Source organism: Trachurus japonicus, chromosome 14, assembly GCF_045865225.1.
Source record: "Trachurus japonicus isolate A0001 chromosome 14, Traja_1.0".
NCBI classification, from domain to species: Eukaryota; Metazoa; Chordata; class Actinopteri; order Carangiformes; family Carangidae; genus Trachurus; species Trachurus japonicus.
In genome coordinates this window covers 27,506,085-27,521,416 of record NC_140920.1, presented here as the reverse complement: position 1 = coordinate 27,521,416, position 15,332 = coordinate 27,506,085, and the positions used below count along the sequence as shown (strand labels likewise).

General features: G+C 39.4%; 1 protein-coding gene across 2 annotated transcripts in view; it reads left to right on the top strand.

Moving 5' to 3' along the window:
- opcml (opioid binding protein/cell adhesion molecule-like) overlaps positions 1-5,013 on the top strand; it is a 336,839-nt gene extending 331,826 nt beyond the window's left edge. For both annotated transcript variants that reach the window (XM_085798699.1, XM_085798698.1), the window contains 3 exons: positions 2,073-2,193; positions 3,124-3,275; positions 3,565-5,013. In XM_085798699.1, coding sequence (XP_085654825.1) covers positions 2,073-2,193; positions 3,124-3,275; positions 3,565-3,665 — 374 coding nt within the window. In that variant the 3' untranslated portion in view covers positions 3,666-5,013. The remainder of the gene's footprint in view (positions 1-2,072; positions 2,194-3,123; positions 3,276-3,564) is intronic.
- Positions 5,014-15,332: the final 10,319 nt, after the last annotated feature.

Below are 15,332 nucleotides of genomic sequence, written 5' to 3'. Positions count from 1 at the left end.
CTAGAAAAAGCATTTCCAAGAATGGAAATGGTGTGACTGCTGATAGCAACTGAACGCTGTTGCAGAATTAGCAAATAGTGCAAGCAGTGATCACCATACAAATGTTTGACCAAGGTTGGAATCAAACCCACAACCTCATGGTCATTAGACTTCCACTCTGCCTCTAGGCCACGGTGCACACACAGTTGCAGAGACTGTTGTCTGTTAATGATCTGCACACTGTCAACATCAAGAAAGCTTGAGAGTCAAGCTTGAATGACTTAGAATGAAAATTTCTGTGAATTTCAGGCTGAGAGCAGCAGTTTCAACATGAAGCAAGTTATCAGAAGTCAACAGAGGACAACTGGGAAAATAATTCACTATAATTGTTGTTGAGGCAAGAATTGAACCAGCAACCTTCAGGTTTCCAGACCAGCAAGCTAACCACTAGGCTACAGACAGAGACAGTATGTGAGGGATAAAGAAAACCTTTGATAAGAGGATCACTGGCTTCTGCTTAAAAAAAAAAGTAAGGAATCGAACCCATGACCTCATGATCAATAAACCTTTACTCTGCCACTTCGCCACAGAGAGCACAGACATAAGCATGTTTCAGACAGAGTTGTGGAGAATTCTCAGCATTGGGCTGAATGAGAGCAGAGAGCTCCCTGGCTGCATTTAAAAAATATTTAAAATTATTATCTAAGTCTCTTTGCATTTTTGACCAGAATTTTAGCCAGAAGACAAGTGTGGCTACAAAACTGGAGAAAATAATTTGTCTAGAGTTTAATTTGCAGAAAAAGTTAAATATTTGAAAAAGTATAAATAGTTAAAAAGAGAAAAGTAATGCCGATAAAGTTCAAAAAAAGCTGCACGTTTTGATATATGAATTGTTGAAATAGCACAACACCTAACACACTAACCATATGGCCACAGAGAACCTGAGTTACAATGAGCTTTATACTATGAGGAATCAAAGACTGTCCAATGACAGCTGAATAATTGGAATCAAAAGTCAAGCAATGAAGTGAAAAGACTGAGGCAGGAATCGAACCCATGACCATATGATCACTAAACCTTTACTCTGCCACTCGGCTACAGAGAGCACACTGCTTTCAAGACTGTTGTCATTCATTGTAATGTGATGATGTGCTGCAAACTGGTATGAGTAATCAAGGAGATAACAAACACCTGTAACCAATTGAAGGCGGGGGAGGAGAGCAGAATTCAACATAACATAACAAGAGTTCTTCCCTTGGATTCGAACCAGTGACCTTAGGGTTAGCAAGCAGTTATCCTAACCCCTACACTACAGTGGAGTTGTGAAGAAGAGAGGTTGAGACTTTGATGAATGTGAGATTTTTTGTGAAAAAGTTAAATATTTGAAAAAGTATAAATAGTTAAAAAGAGAAAAGTAATGCCGATAAAGTTCAAAAAAAGCTGCACGTTTTGATATATGAATTGTTGAAATAGCACAAAGTATGAAGGACTAGAAGAAGACCGTAAAAAGGCGGAAGAAAATGGCCAAACAGAAGAACAATAGTGTGACTGCTTCAGCAGTCACACTAATAAGGTCGGCATAACGATCTGGATACAGCCAATTGCTGACTTTTTGGGTCTTTAGAGCGTCCTCGGATAAACCCTGACTGTGACAGAGACTGGCTAACTGTGCTTCACTACAACCTTGATCTCAACCTCTTCTGAAGGAGAACTCTGGGGTTTATTATGGAAAAAGTCAGAGTCACTCTACATGATACTGAAATTGAATCAACATTTCAGAAAGTAGGTTTTCTCAGCCATTGGAGCAACAGTTAGCACAGTTATACTGGGATTATAAAATGGTTTACACAGACAGGCTCATGAGGCTTTGTGCTTTCAAAGGATGAATTTTGTCACGGTTGAGTGAAGATTCAACTGGATGCCATCCCAAATAATGAAACAAACTCCGGCACAGTCTGTATTTGGGCCACTGCTTGTTCATCATTTTGTCAATCCACATTTAAAGGAATGGGAGAGTGCCTATGTCTTCTATTTGATTCTATTAAAAAAGAAAGAAAGAAGAAAAAAAACGCTTATTTCACTTTGTTCTACAGATCCTCCGTTCATCTCTAAGGCCAGGAGTACAGGCACTCCACTTGGACAGAAAGGAGTCCTGCAGTGCGAAGCCTCTGCTGTCCCCAGGGCAGATTTTGAGTGGTACAAAGAAGACCGCAGGCAAGTCTTACCTCTGAACTCAGTGACTCCTACAGGCTTGGGATTGTTTGTAGTCAGAATTCCAGACTCACAAAGACATTTATGCCTTTGTGAGGTGTAGATTCCCTTTGTTTTGAAATCCTGTGAGCCACACTGGATCATCTTTGTTGATAAGTGATGGATTTTTACAGATATTATTGTTTCAGATTAGATTGCGCTTTTGATGTAATGTGATCATCATCCATGCCCGGCATTGCATTCTTCTGTCTCTGTTTAATCACATTATAAAATAAATAAATATAAATAGAAGAAAAAAATGGGTGAAATGGTTTGAAATACAGACATGGTCAGTAGAAGCACTGCGGTCGGTTCGAGTAAGTGTTGGGTTTGAAGGTTTAGAGAATATTATCGAAGAAAGCAGGCTTTTCCATTTGAAGCCTGCAGACTGGAAAGATGTTTATGAGTAGTCCCAGAGCTGGTAAGCTGATACAAACACAGCCTATGTTGCACCGTTAAATGGTCCCTGACGGTGACAGCGGCATCGCTTGTCAGTTCCCAAAAGACAAAATCAGTCCTCAAGAACAAAAAGATGGAGGATGCTGATAAAATAAATGACTGGCATCCGCAAACATGAAACAAGGCGATGAAACAGTGGCAGAGGAATAGGAAAGGCAATGAGTGAAACAGAGGGAAAGCTGTTGTGCACTGGAGGATGAAGTCCACAAATGTAAAGTTACCTCCAGAAGGCAGCAAGCTGTACTGTACTTATATACATAGAGTTTTTTGGGGCTTTTCGAAGCCTGCAGGTGTTAGTGTGTTTCTAAAATCCTATGTACACGTGACGCAGATCTGACAAAATGCCGAAGCAAACAGACTCATGTCCTCCCAGAGGAGTCAAGAGAAGCAGTTCCTCTGCAGAATCCTTGAAACCCACTTCCTTCTCTCTTGCAGGCTCTTCAACGGACTAAATGGGGTCAAGATAGAGAATCAAGGTAAACAGTCAATGCTCGTCTTTTTCAACGTCTCGGAAGAAGACTACGGGAACTACACTTGCGTTGCCATGAACAACATGGGAATCACTAATGCCAGCATAATCCTTTATGGTAAGAATATACATGCTTTATGGATCAAAATGGGGTTAATTGTGTTTAGATGATTGTGATTTGTTTTCCAAGCAGCTGTGCAAGTCAGCACGGCATGCTATAGCCTACCCTGCTTTACCTTTTCATCTCTCACATTCATTAGTTTCCATGGCAATTGCAGCGCCAATGCACAGCTTGTGTTAAGCTGAGGAAATAAGCCACAGGAACATCTGAACCCCAGTTAATCACAGTTCATTCACAAACAAAGACCCTGGCGACGGGAGCTAAGTGTTGTGTGGTTCTCCCCCAGGTCCCGGTGCGATGCACGATGTGAACGGGGCGGCGGTGTTGCCCCGTTGTTCCGTATGTCTCCTGCTGACTCTAACCGTGCTCCACCTGCTCAAGTTCTGATGTGAAACGCGACAACCTCCAAGCTTCTCTCAGCATTGAACAGCAAGAACAGACTGTTAGTCCTATGGAAATTCAAGAGCGCCAGTGGTTCACCTTTAGTTATCTTGGTTTTGTTTTGTTTTTTTTGTTTTTCTGGCTTTGCAGCGGAGTCTGTTCTCTGTCAGCTCACCAACAGTGAGAGGCATCAATCCAAGAGGGGGAAAATTCGATTCCTGCACTAATTTGATGATAGTAGTCGAACAACTGAGTTTGTGTCTCCCCAAAACCTTTTTGTATGTGGAAAGGGAAAAAGAAAAAAATACATGTAATTGTTGATAGTTGACTGTTTATTGCCCAATATTGAAGTGTACATTCAGATTATTATTATTGTGTCACGTCCTGTTCAATATCTGTACAATACACATTAAGCATTTTTTTAAGTAAACGAAAAAAAAAGGGAAAAAAAGATGCAATGTGATTGTTGAATTTTACTGTATTTTTACAGTTGTATGCAAAACAGAATAACAGATCTTCATGGTAAACAGTTCAGAATGATAAATAGTACACCATGATTTCTCAGGCAATGCCCTTCATCATAGTGCATCCATCTTTTTTTTTTGTTTCTATTGTAGTGTGTGTAGAAAATGTACAGATGTGTACAGAAAATTCCTGCACCGTCGTTTTTTTCCAAAATGCATACACTTATCAAATGGCATTTCTGAAACACCTAGTCATAGCAGCTTCATGGCATATTCATACTCAAATCAAGAGTTTCCGACTCTCGACATGTATGTTAAGTATCATTTAGGGCAGAGGTGTCAGTCAATGTTGCCACTTCATTCTCTTCAGTAACAAATACAGTTTAAATTTATTTAACAGGTAGTGCTGATGGCTTTATAAAATGGTCATGTTAGCACAGGTTTTTATTTTCCCCCTAAGTGGTGCTGTTAATTTAGAAAACTAATTTTAATTTGTAAATACATATTCTCCAAACACCTTGATGGTATTTTTGGCTTTCACAGTCTCGTTTCAAAGTTGTTTTAAACTGGTATGATTCACTCTGATGGTAAGTTATGATGTTATCTCAAATACGTGCAGAAAAAAAACAACAACATATCCATATTTAATATACAGCCTTTACAGTGAGTTTCTCAGGCAGCCACAGTTGTCCTCAAGTTTTCTGGGTTGAGCAGAGGACTTTTATGCAATTGAGGCTTTTTTTGGTTTGTTTGTTTGGATTCTCCAGAACCAAACAGCTTATCACAAACCATGTCGGGGTTAATCTTTTTTTTTGATTTTTTTATTATTTGATTATTTGTTTCTGTTGATCTGCGAGTAAGAAATAAATGGTCCAGTACATAATGACAAATGGTTGTCTTGTCTAACCTAAATATATTAAAATCCATATGCATCAACATGTAAAGTATCTTACTACCATTAGGTGAAAACCTGCAATTTTATTTACTAAAACTTTGATCTAGGCAGTCATTATTTTCACTCATATATATGCAATATATATATGTTAATATTATGATTTCTTTCATTTTTGTTTTTTGCTTAATTAACTTAATAAGCAGACATTATGTTCATTATGATGGACTACTTAAAACATCCATTGGTTCTTGTCTGTAAGTTGAGTTAAGTATAGTAATGAATTAAGACAATACAAAAATAGCGGTATGTTCCTTTATTTAGCTCCTGCACATGTTTAATATATACATTAATGGTTATGGTTTGTATTCAGACATGCTTTTTCAGTCAACTATAAAAGAAAAAAAATGTTTTATCATATTTACCTACAAGGTATTACAATGTTTTCAGTTGAATGTGAAGTGGTGGAGTAGCTGAATAAACTGACTTGATTCAGAATCACATCTCTTCAATTTAAATACGGCTGTGGAGGCTGAGGTGTTTTTGACAGTTTCATCTAGAGATAGTAATAAAAAAAAAAAAATCAAAAATCAAAAATACTGATGCACAGCTTCTGACCCACATCCAAGCCACAGGTGACAGGAGCAGGAATAACAGAAATAACAGGACAACTTGGATGAATGTTCCGTGCAGCTGCTATGAAGCTTTTTCCAGGTGTTACGAATGTGTGCTTTTAACCTGGTTCGGCCCGGGATAAACGGCAGACGCATGTTCTCAAGACTCGCAGGACTGATTGTTGTGTTCTGTGGTCGGTGGATGCATTTTCGAGGGATATTTTTCAGTCTGCCTTGTGCAGAACTTCCCGGTGACAAGAATATACTTACAGCACAAGTGATTGATAATGTGATGTTCTGCTTTTGTCCAGTTCACTCCTGTGCATACCTACGAAGTGTGTTGAAGACAAAAACAACAAGGCTGAGATTGATGTATGTGGGAATGCTTTCGTTGTACTAAGTTCAGTTATGTGCTTGTGACGATGGTGAAACAGTCAGCCGCGGACTATATCACAGGATGTGGTTTCACTTTTTTAGAGATTTGCAAAACAACACAGACAGGTGAGATTCAGATGCCTGCAAAAATTGAAGTTAATGTGACGCTTTTCATCCCAGATAGATGAACATGGAAACTATTGATGTCAAATAGCTTGAATCAGTTGGTTCAAAATCCCCATTAAAACAAAACTGATACTGGAATTTATTTAAGGTGTATTTTTGCAACAGTACTTTCACTGTCATGGTGATAAGTTGTAATTTGTTTTTATGGTTTAAAGATTTTACATTTATGTATTTCACATTATCTCTAAAACTTTCTAAAGCATAATTCAGCAAAATTTACAAATCATTAGATCTTTTTTTTTTTTTCCCCCCAACAGTTGAGTTTACACTGTACGATTCCACTGATGGCTGCATTGTTGACCTGTTTTGTTTTGTACGTTTTCTGACCTTATTTGAAGGCTCAGAATTCAGTAGATACTATTTCACTATTGAGGTATATAGTCAATGTATCATTTGATTGAGAGATTGCCAAATTGTCCATAAACTGCTTATGTGTGAATTCAAGTTGCCAATTGTTTGTTCTGATTGAGAGCCAGTTTGTCTACTGTATGTGTATATACATATAACAATTTAAAAGCATTGCCATGACTCAGCAAACAGTTAGCAACTAGCTGATGAACATTAGCAGGGGATTTAAGAGTTCGATAATTTTCTCTTGACCAAAACAAGGCTAAAAGATATTGTACATAAGTGACAGTATTCCTCCATGTGTGCTTGATGTGCTATTATTTCAGTCATTCCAATTCATAATTTATCAAAAGTGACCAAAGTGCTTAAAAAATGTATACAGGTATGTTTTAATTGTAACAACTGCAATTAGAGACATTGCAAAGTTAATATTAATAAATAAAGTGTACTCTTATGTGTTTGTTGAGCAGGGAGAGGCAGAAGCAATGATTCAGGCTAGTAATATGACATCACCACCGCCACCTGGCTCATGCAAAACACTAGAACTTTAAGCAGTGTAACCAGACAAGTTATAGATTTAGCCAATATTCTCATCTAGGGGGAAATGATCCAGATTCGAAAATAGAAAAAAAAGATTGGAAAAAGAAGAGATATGACGAGTAAAAATATGAGGAGAAAATTGGCCCATCTAGCAATGACAGTAATGATAAAAAATAATATAAAATTCCTCCCATAAATTGATTTTTTCACCCGGTCGCCAATCCCTTTATCAAGGATGTGCAAGTAGTTTCAGTGTTTTTCATGCAATCCTGCTGATAAATATTAAAAAAAGAGGTGTGTCAGACGCCCTCTACACCACTGATCTTAGGAAAGGATTTTACAATTAACAACAAAGCTGGCAGAGAAAGTTAATTGTACCACTGTTTCATGTACAAGGTCAACTTTGGACTGTTATTGGGAGCATGTAATAGCAAGGAATAATGGTGAGGAGTAATTGATCAAAGGCAGAATGAGCTGAGATGTGAGACAGGGCAGTATGGAGGAAGGTTTGGTCTCACTTCTTGGTGCCAGTTTGGACCCTGGCTGCAGAATTTTGAACAAGCCCTACTCGCCATTAATGCCTGACTGACTGGACATAAAAGCCTGTAAGTTTCTGAGAGAGAGAATGATTTCCTTTTGCTGCAGATCTTTAGATCTACAGAAACAGCTACTACTGAAGTCAGAGGCAGCTAGTTTGTCAAGTTTTGAAGAAAAATGAAAAGAGAAGACAGAAGTTTGAAGGAAAAATATGATGATGGTGCAACTGAAGGAATTTATTGGACCAATGTCTTCATTGCTTAAATTTGGAGAAAACTTTTGATATCCTTCAGAAACTGCAAGATAAACACCTATAGATACATTCAGCATAGCACTGATGAAGGAGATTTTCCATATAAATGAAATTCATATAGATAAAATGGGGCCTAAAAACAAACCTTGTGGTACACCACAAAACACAGGATCAGCAGAAGATGAAAAAATGATCAATAATAAGTCGAACTTTCATTGTTGCTCCAATGCCTTCCCCCCCCCAAAAGTCTGCTGTATCATTGTGATGCTACAAGGGTAGGAACATATTATATGATATAATCATACATTGCATCTGGGCCACGGTTTGGTAAATCTTACTTCTTAATACCTCAGGTGATAATACATTGGTTTTGCTGTCAGAAGGTGGAATATGAACATGATTTGATGCCCACAGGTTGCCAGAGGAAAGCTATTTTTATAGCTGAAGGGAGATTATTTAAGGCATGAGAAATGACAGGTATCCTAGGAAAAGCTAAATAATACAGTGACAAAAGTAAAATGTGCTAACTTGCATCATTCTGCATTAAGCTAACCTATCCAGTGTCCAATATATTTTATTCTTTACTCGTAAATTTACTTTGCAGATCTACACTAAGTCCCATAACGAAGAGATAACTATTCTTGTCATTCCCTCTCCTCCTCCTGTCAGTACTACCTCTGCACACCAGCTGAACCCAACTTGTCTCTATTTCTTTTCCCCACCCTATTCTTAATAAACAGGCATATTCAGTGTCACTGTTGTCAGAGCTGATAGGATTCATACAGTCTCAGGACAATGACATCAATATCTGCATGTGTTAGATCCTTGGCTCATTGCAGTGTAACCTCCTTATCAGAGCAACGCTGTAAAAAGAGCACAAATGTGGGGCAAGTTTGGTAGCTGTGGTGTCAGTCAAACTGTGTGTTGGCTCTTTGTGTTTTTAAATGAATGGCAGGAGATGCACTCCAGTGACAGATCTGTGAGATATTAATGCAAATTCTTGCCTCAAGGTTTTTGGGTTTGTGAATTATTTTCTTACAGCTACCACAGCTATAACCCACCAGTGTAATTACATTGCTGGTGCTCCTCTCCGAGTTAATAAGGACATTTTGTTTTATTCTCTTGATTAAATTAATGAGATACCTTGACATTTTACAAGTCATATTTTTGAGTTCCATTCCATCTTGGCAAAGCTGAATAGACTTTTCTTCTGAAAGGACAGGGGAAATCTTTTAAAACGATGTAACAGCACAATGAGGCTGGAGTGCTAACCTGCCAGTGGTCACACAGCATGATGAGCATCAACAGTATTCCAATTACAAGGACTCTATAGCTTCTCTGAAGAGGCGATCAAAGTCTTTTTTTGTCTTTGGCTCAGACCAAAGTCATGCAGGGAAGACAGAACAAAAGTGATTTTTCTTTTTATGGATAACGCCTATAACCAGTCCAGTATAATGAAACTAAAGGCTATCTTTTTAGCCCTCTAAGTCTTGTGAAAATGTCCTCATGAGGGTTGATATTTTTCTTTTCTAAAAATAACCGCTTTACTTGGTATTGTATCTCTCAAAATCTCCTTTCTAATATGTCACAGTTGTAATGGCACAAGTACAGGAGTTTTTTTTTAATTTTCTTTTAGATATAATAGCCTAACTTGAAGAACATGGACATCTGCTCTTTCTCTTATTACACCTAGTTAGGTGTAATAAGAGAAAGGTGTTACTCATACACATAGCAAGCACCAGAACTGAGTCATCCAGCATTTTATTATTTCACACCTTTTTCCTCAAAGGACCCCAATGAACTCAACTAGAAAAACTTTTAATATGCTCCTTTGTATTAAAGAGGAACAATGCAAGTCTGATTGCTTTTCCACTGTTTTGCTAACCCTCGTCCTGGCCATGTACATTTGTTTACAAAGAAGCCAGTAAAAAATCAGCACATGGAGGGGTGGATAACATTATAACATAATAAGATGTTACGATGTGTATGTTCGTGTAATCATAAACAAAAGATTGCGGGTTACGGAGTGTGTTTGTGTCGCGGTGTGCAGAGACAAGAGCTGGGACACCGGGGCGGCGGCCAGGTACGACACTGATGATGCAAGGTTGGTTTTCAGCCAAGAGATGCCAGGTGGAAGACAGAGAGTCTCCGTTGTCACTCATAACAAGTCACATCACAATTACTCCTGAGCATTTTAATTAGGGTGAAAATGTAGCATAGCCACGGGAGAAATCCTGCATAATTTCTCTTTAAGTTTTGCTACTGTACCCAAGTTAGCATAAATAGCTTTTACAAGACTGGAATAAGAGACTCAGCGTTTCAGCATCAAACTACCTTCCTTAACTGTCAAGAAAGCAACACCAATGTTTTGATCAGGTCTATTCTTTATCTGGAGTTAGTTGCTGTTTGGGAAAGACTGGTGTCTACAATAAGTGGAAAACATCGGAAAGTAACCAAAGACAAAGCTCTGTTGTTATATCCTTGTTTCATGCTTGTGTCAAGCAATAGTCACCACCAGCAGCTCCCAGCATGCTCAGCTGTAGAGAAAACTACTATATTTTTTACTACTTTTTTTTTTTTGCCATTACTAGTTGGCTAACATTAGCATTAGCATCCACTTCATTTAAAAAAAACTTCATTTTCATATATCACCATATGCTAACTGGCTAGCTTCAGCTCATCTGTCTCATTATACTACAGTGTACTAGTGATAATCATCATCATGCAGTCATACTGTATATTTAGCTTAAAGGGATAGTTCAACATTTTGGCAAATTGGCCCATTGCCATAATCGCTATAGTCATAGCAGTAGGTTCATTACCTTTAATTGTAGGTGTAAGCTATTTTCAGTACGGCAGAGCGCAGCAGCTGGCTGCTCAGAGCTATGCTATGGAGGCTAACGGAATTTCTTGGTTTCCCTCATCAAACTCATCAAATTCAACATCCCAAAACTCCACAGCGCTTTTGTAGACAAGTTGTGACCTGCACAACCACCACGCTATGAGATAATGACGGAACGATACGAAACGGAGCCGTTTTCGAGGTAAATTCATACAAAACCGCTGATGCGCGTTGCGTTCAGGGACAGTTTTTCAGCAAGCAGTCTCCGTATTTACCCTGTATTTACCTCGAAAACGGCTCCGTTTCGTATCGTTCCGTCATTATCTCATAGCGTGGTGGTTGTGCAGGTCACAACTTGTCTACAAAAGCGCTGTGGAGTTTTGGGATGTTGAATTTGATGAGTTTAATGAGGGAAACCAAGAAATTCCGTTAGCCTCCATAGCGTAGCTCTGAGCAGCCAGCTGCTGCGCTCCGCCGTACTGAAAATAGCTTACACCTACAATTAAAGGTAATGAACCTACTGCTATGACTATAGCGATTATGGCAATGGGCCAATTTGCCAAAATGTTGAACTATCCCTTTAATAGTGGTGTAAGAGGTCGTTCTTCCCAGAGTGATTATTCCCCTCTTGTCGTGTAAATGTGATGCTATTTTAACCACCTTTGCCACCATCCATTCTAGGCGGGAAAAAAAGACAAAATAAAAGTTTAATACTTAAGAGTTCAAGCAAATGTGGAGCTAAAAATGGAAGCAATTAGAGTAAAAGACCTGATATGCGTGATGATCATGCTTCTCTAATTTAATTCTTGACATGACATGCTGCTGGTATGACATGCTATCATGTAGCTATCTACTGTGCCAAACATCCATGGTTTAACAAAGTGTAAAACAAACAAGTTAAAGAAACATATTTCTCACACTGCGCATAAGACAAAATAACCATAACTAACAGTCTTCATTTTAACTTGCAAACGCACAAATGTTGCAAACTTTAATATTAATTATTGGTATCTGCATATTGTGACAACCCCAAGCGGTTGTGTGTATGTGTGTGTGTGTGCGGCGCCCCTCTCGCTCTCCTGTCTCTCCTTCCCTCAGGATTACTCATGGGCCTCCGGTGTGCGTGCCGTAGGGGGGCGTGGCTATGTTCCTAAAAGCCGGGTGGAGATCGCCGTCTCCCTCTCTCATCCCATTCATGACCTGGCGTCCTGCAGCTCCCCCGCTGCGACTGTCCTCTTGGTTTTAATGCAAAGACAACACCTACATATCCATCCATGCACCCGCACTCACCACTGATATCCTCCACTACTGATTGTTGATCATTGTTACAAATAAATAAGATTATTGTCGGCACCTTCCCCTCTCCGCGTGTTGTTTGTCAGGAAAAGGAGCCAGTCCTGACAATATGTTGAGGACATGCATAGCTAAAAAGCTGCTTTTTTAAAAAGTGCAGGCCAAAAACCAGTAGGCCTTTTTTAAGCTAACACCAAAACTTAGTCTTTAGTGGATGCAAGTCTGTTTTGTCTTTAGGGTATCTTTTTGCTGCTGTCCATGCCTCTAAACCAATGTGCACCATCCTACCGAACATGTACCATGGATAATAACAACATCTTTTTGAGAACTCTGAACAACCCTGAAGGTTACTGGGTCATTAGATAATCGTCACACACTGGGGGTTGTGCCATATTGAGGGTAAACCCTGCTGCAAATATAGACAATAATGAATATATAAATTAAAGCAGATATCATCGGCACGGCCGTTTCGGCTAATGCTGTGTTCAAGGCAGGCTTTTGAAACCGTAAGTTACAGCTTCAAGTCACAACTACGACTTGGTAGCGTTCCAGGTAACCCGTAGCTCGTGTTTTTACCGTCCTGTTGTCTGTGAAAGTTCCCTATAACGGCCACTCGTAACTTCCGACCCGTGAACTCGTACCAGATCGAACTGGTATGACTTCACAGGAAGGAAAAACACAAAGTACGAGTTTCCTTGAACGCACCATGAGTTAGCAGCCCCCGCCCTTGTCAGGCATCAATTGGTCCTCGTGCTACGTCACCACATTCACGCGCATCCCTTGGCTGCACACACAGCCCTTCATGCCGTTCTCTCCCCTCATTGGATAACACTTGTATCCCACAAGGAAAATTTTCTCCTCGGCTTACAGCAGAGCAGAGTGACGGAGAGACTCGTGTTTAGGCTGAAATACTTCATGTAAGTGATTGCTGACGGAAAATAGGACTATTTAGGACTTATATTAACAAAAACATTCCACTGATATCTGCTTTAATATGGTTGTCAGGTCATCAGTTCAGGTTGACCTTATGGTCCAGGGCAGTAGATGTATTTTGATGTATTTTGCCTGCCAGGAATTCTTCTTACCTACCTGATCACCACAGTGCATCCACTAATTCTAACTCTGCATGTTTTTATTCTTTCTTTCATGACAAAACTGTTCCCCAAATCTGCAGTCATGCATGCTTAACCTCAGTGTTAAAAGTCACTTTATTTACTCCAACAAAACCTTCATTCAACCGATAGTCACCTGGTCAAACCTGAGGAATGTATTTTTGTGAATGTATAATTTGGCTTCACATGGTCACATCAAATTAATCTGTAACCCTAACCCTAGCTGAAGACGAGCCAGTGAATGCCAGGACTCTCTCTCCCCCTCTGTGTGTGTGTGTGGTTGAGGGGAATGGGGGGTGGGGAATGCAAAGACGGGTCAAGGCCATAGCTGGTGGGGAGGGAACAGGTCAAGCCTCTACAACTGCTGAGATCCTGAGTGAAGCCTGTGGCTACTACCTGCCTGCTGTGCATACAGCTGATGCACTGAACATTTCACTTGATCATTTACATGATCTTGTCTCTGCCATTTCATCCCTGTCTTATCATCACAGACAGCAGGGTGGTCACATAGCTCCCTCAGCCACAACTGAAGACAAAACTGTTCAGTCTAGAATGTGCATTTACTCAGTTTTGACCTGAGGATATTTCTTCCCGGTGCTGCCATCAAGACACTGAACCTCCTGACATATTTGCCACTCTGACAACATCCCTCTCTTCCTGCTCCCTTAGGGGAACCCTTAACCCTTTTTAGAAACCCATTAAAGGAGCTAAAAGAGATACAGTAAAGTGCTAATAAGCATCATCCATTACAACAGGGGAGTGGGAGTTTCTCCTCACATGATGTGACACACCATCACTGCAGCTGTAAATGATTTAATGCAGTTTGGCTAAATTTGATATTACCTGGATCAACACTTTACACAGTGTAGGCGTGTTTTTCCACCTCCCCCTGCAACGAGTCAGGTAAGGAAGAGAGGTTCCATATTTTACACTTCTTGTTTGCTTTACTTACTGTACTTTGATACGTTCACAGTTTTAATATTAAACCTAGACCTTTAGAATAATGTATTAGATTCAGGAAATTTGAAGGTTTCTTGTGTTAATCTCTATGAGCTAGAACAAAAGGTCCAAATTGGTGACACCAGCGCTATCTTTTTTTTGGTGGATTTTTCCTGTTGGCTTTCAAGTCTTTTATCGGCCTCAGCAGAACAAAATTGTTGGGAAAACATCTTTTTTTCCGGTTTTGTGAAACCTTTTGAAGTTGTTTTTGATGAGTTTTTATCATCTCGCACAAAAATATAAAAGAAATAACAAAGCTCAACTTTCAATTGCATCAACACAACAACAAAAACACCATGATACTGTGTGAGCTCTCAAAAAAACTATTTTGTCATGTTGACTGTTAACTGCGCTGACACAAGTCACATGATGACATGCAGTGTATCTTTCTATGAAGGTGTTGCAATGCTCCGAAGTGGCTCTTTCTCGTCTGGTGAAAAACAGATGTCATTCTGGGTCAACACCTCCTTCAACCTTCAAGGTACTCACCGCTCACAGATATCATATAAATACACTCAGATGCCTGCCCTTGACTGTGCACCTGTCTCCGAGCGTAACAACAGCATCAGTCACTGCCAGCAACTCACAACATTCATTTCTCTGGGTTTTCAGCTAAGTATCCTCCAACACCTGTAGGGATGAAGGCATCACCTCCGTCTGCTGAGCCTGTGTGGAGAGGCTGCTGCTCTGCTGTGATCTGACCAGAGTCTGTGGTTTCATAAGCAGGATAAACACAGGAGGAAGCTGCAAGGGCTTAATGCAGTTATTCAAGGTGAAATGAAAACTAAGACTAACGATGATGTCATTTTGAGGTATTGACATATTTTGTTTCAGTGATGAATGCACAACTCAGTTTCAGAATTGAGTGCAAAATAATTCCAATACAACATTTAGTGACAATAAATAAATCCAACCCTGCAGCAAAGACATACAAATTAAAATGCTCTGACACCTTAAAGTAAGTTAAGTTGATGCTCAACATCAATTCATTCACCTTAGTCTAATTTCATCTTTCACATCTTGTATACACAGTTACATTTTATTACAATTTATGATTTCATGCTTATTTCAAAACATCTGTTTCTCAGTGGAGCCTTTTGTTGTTCAGTATGACCATGAGTACACACTAAGGAGCAATAGGCTGATATCCAACTGAAATACTTCTTGACCTGCTGTACAAGAAATAACAAGTTTGTTCATTAAAACCTGACATGTGAT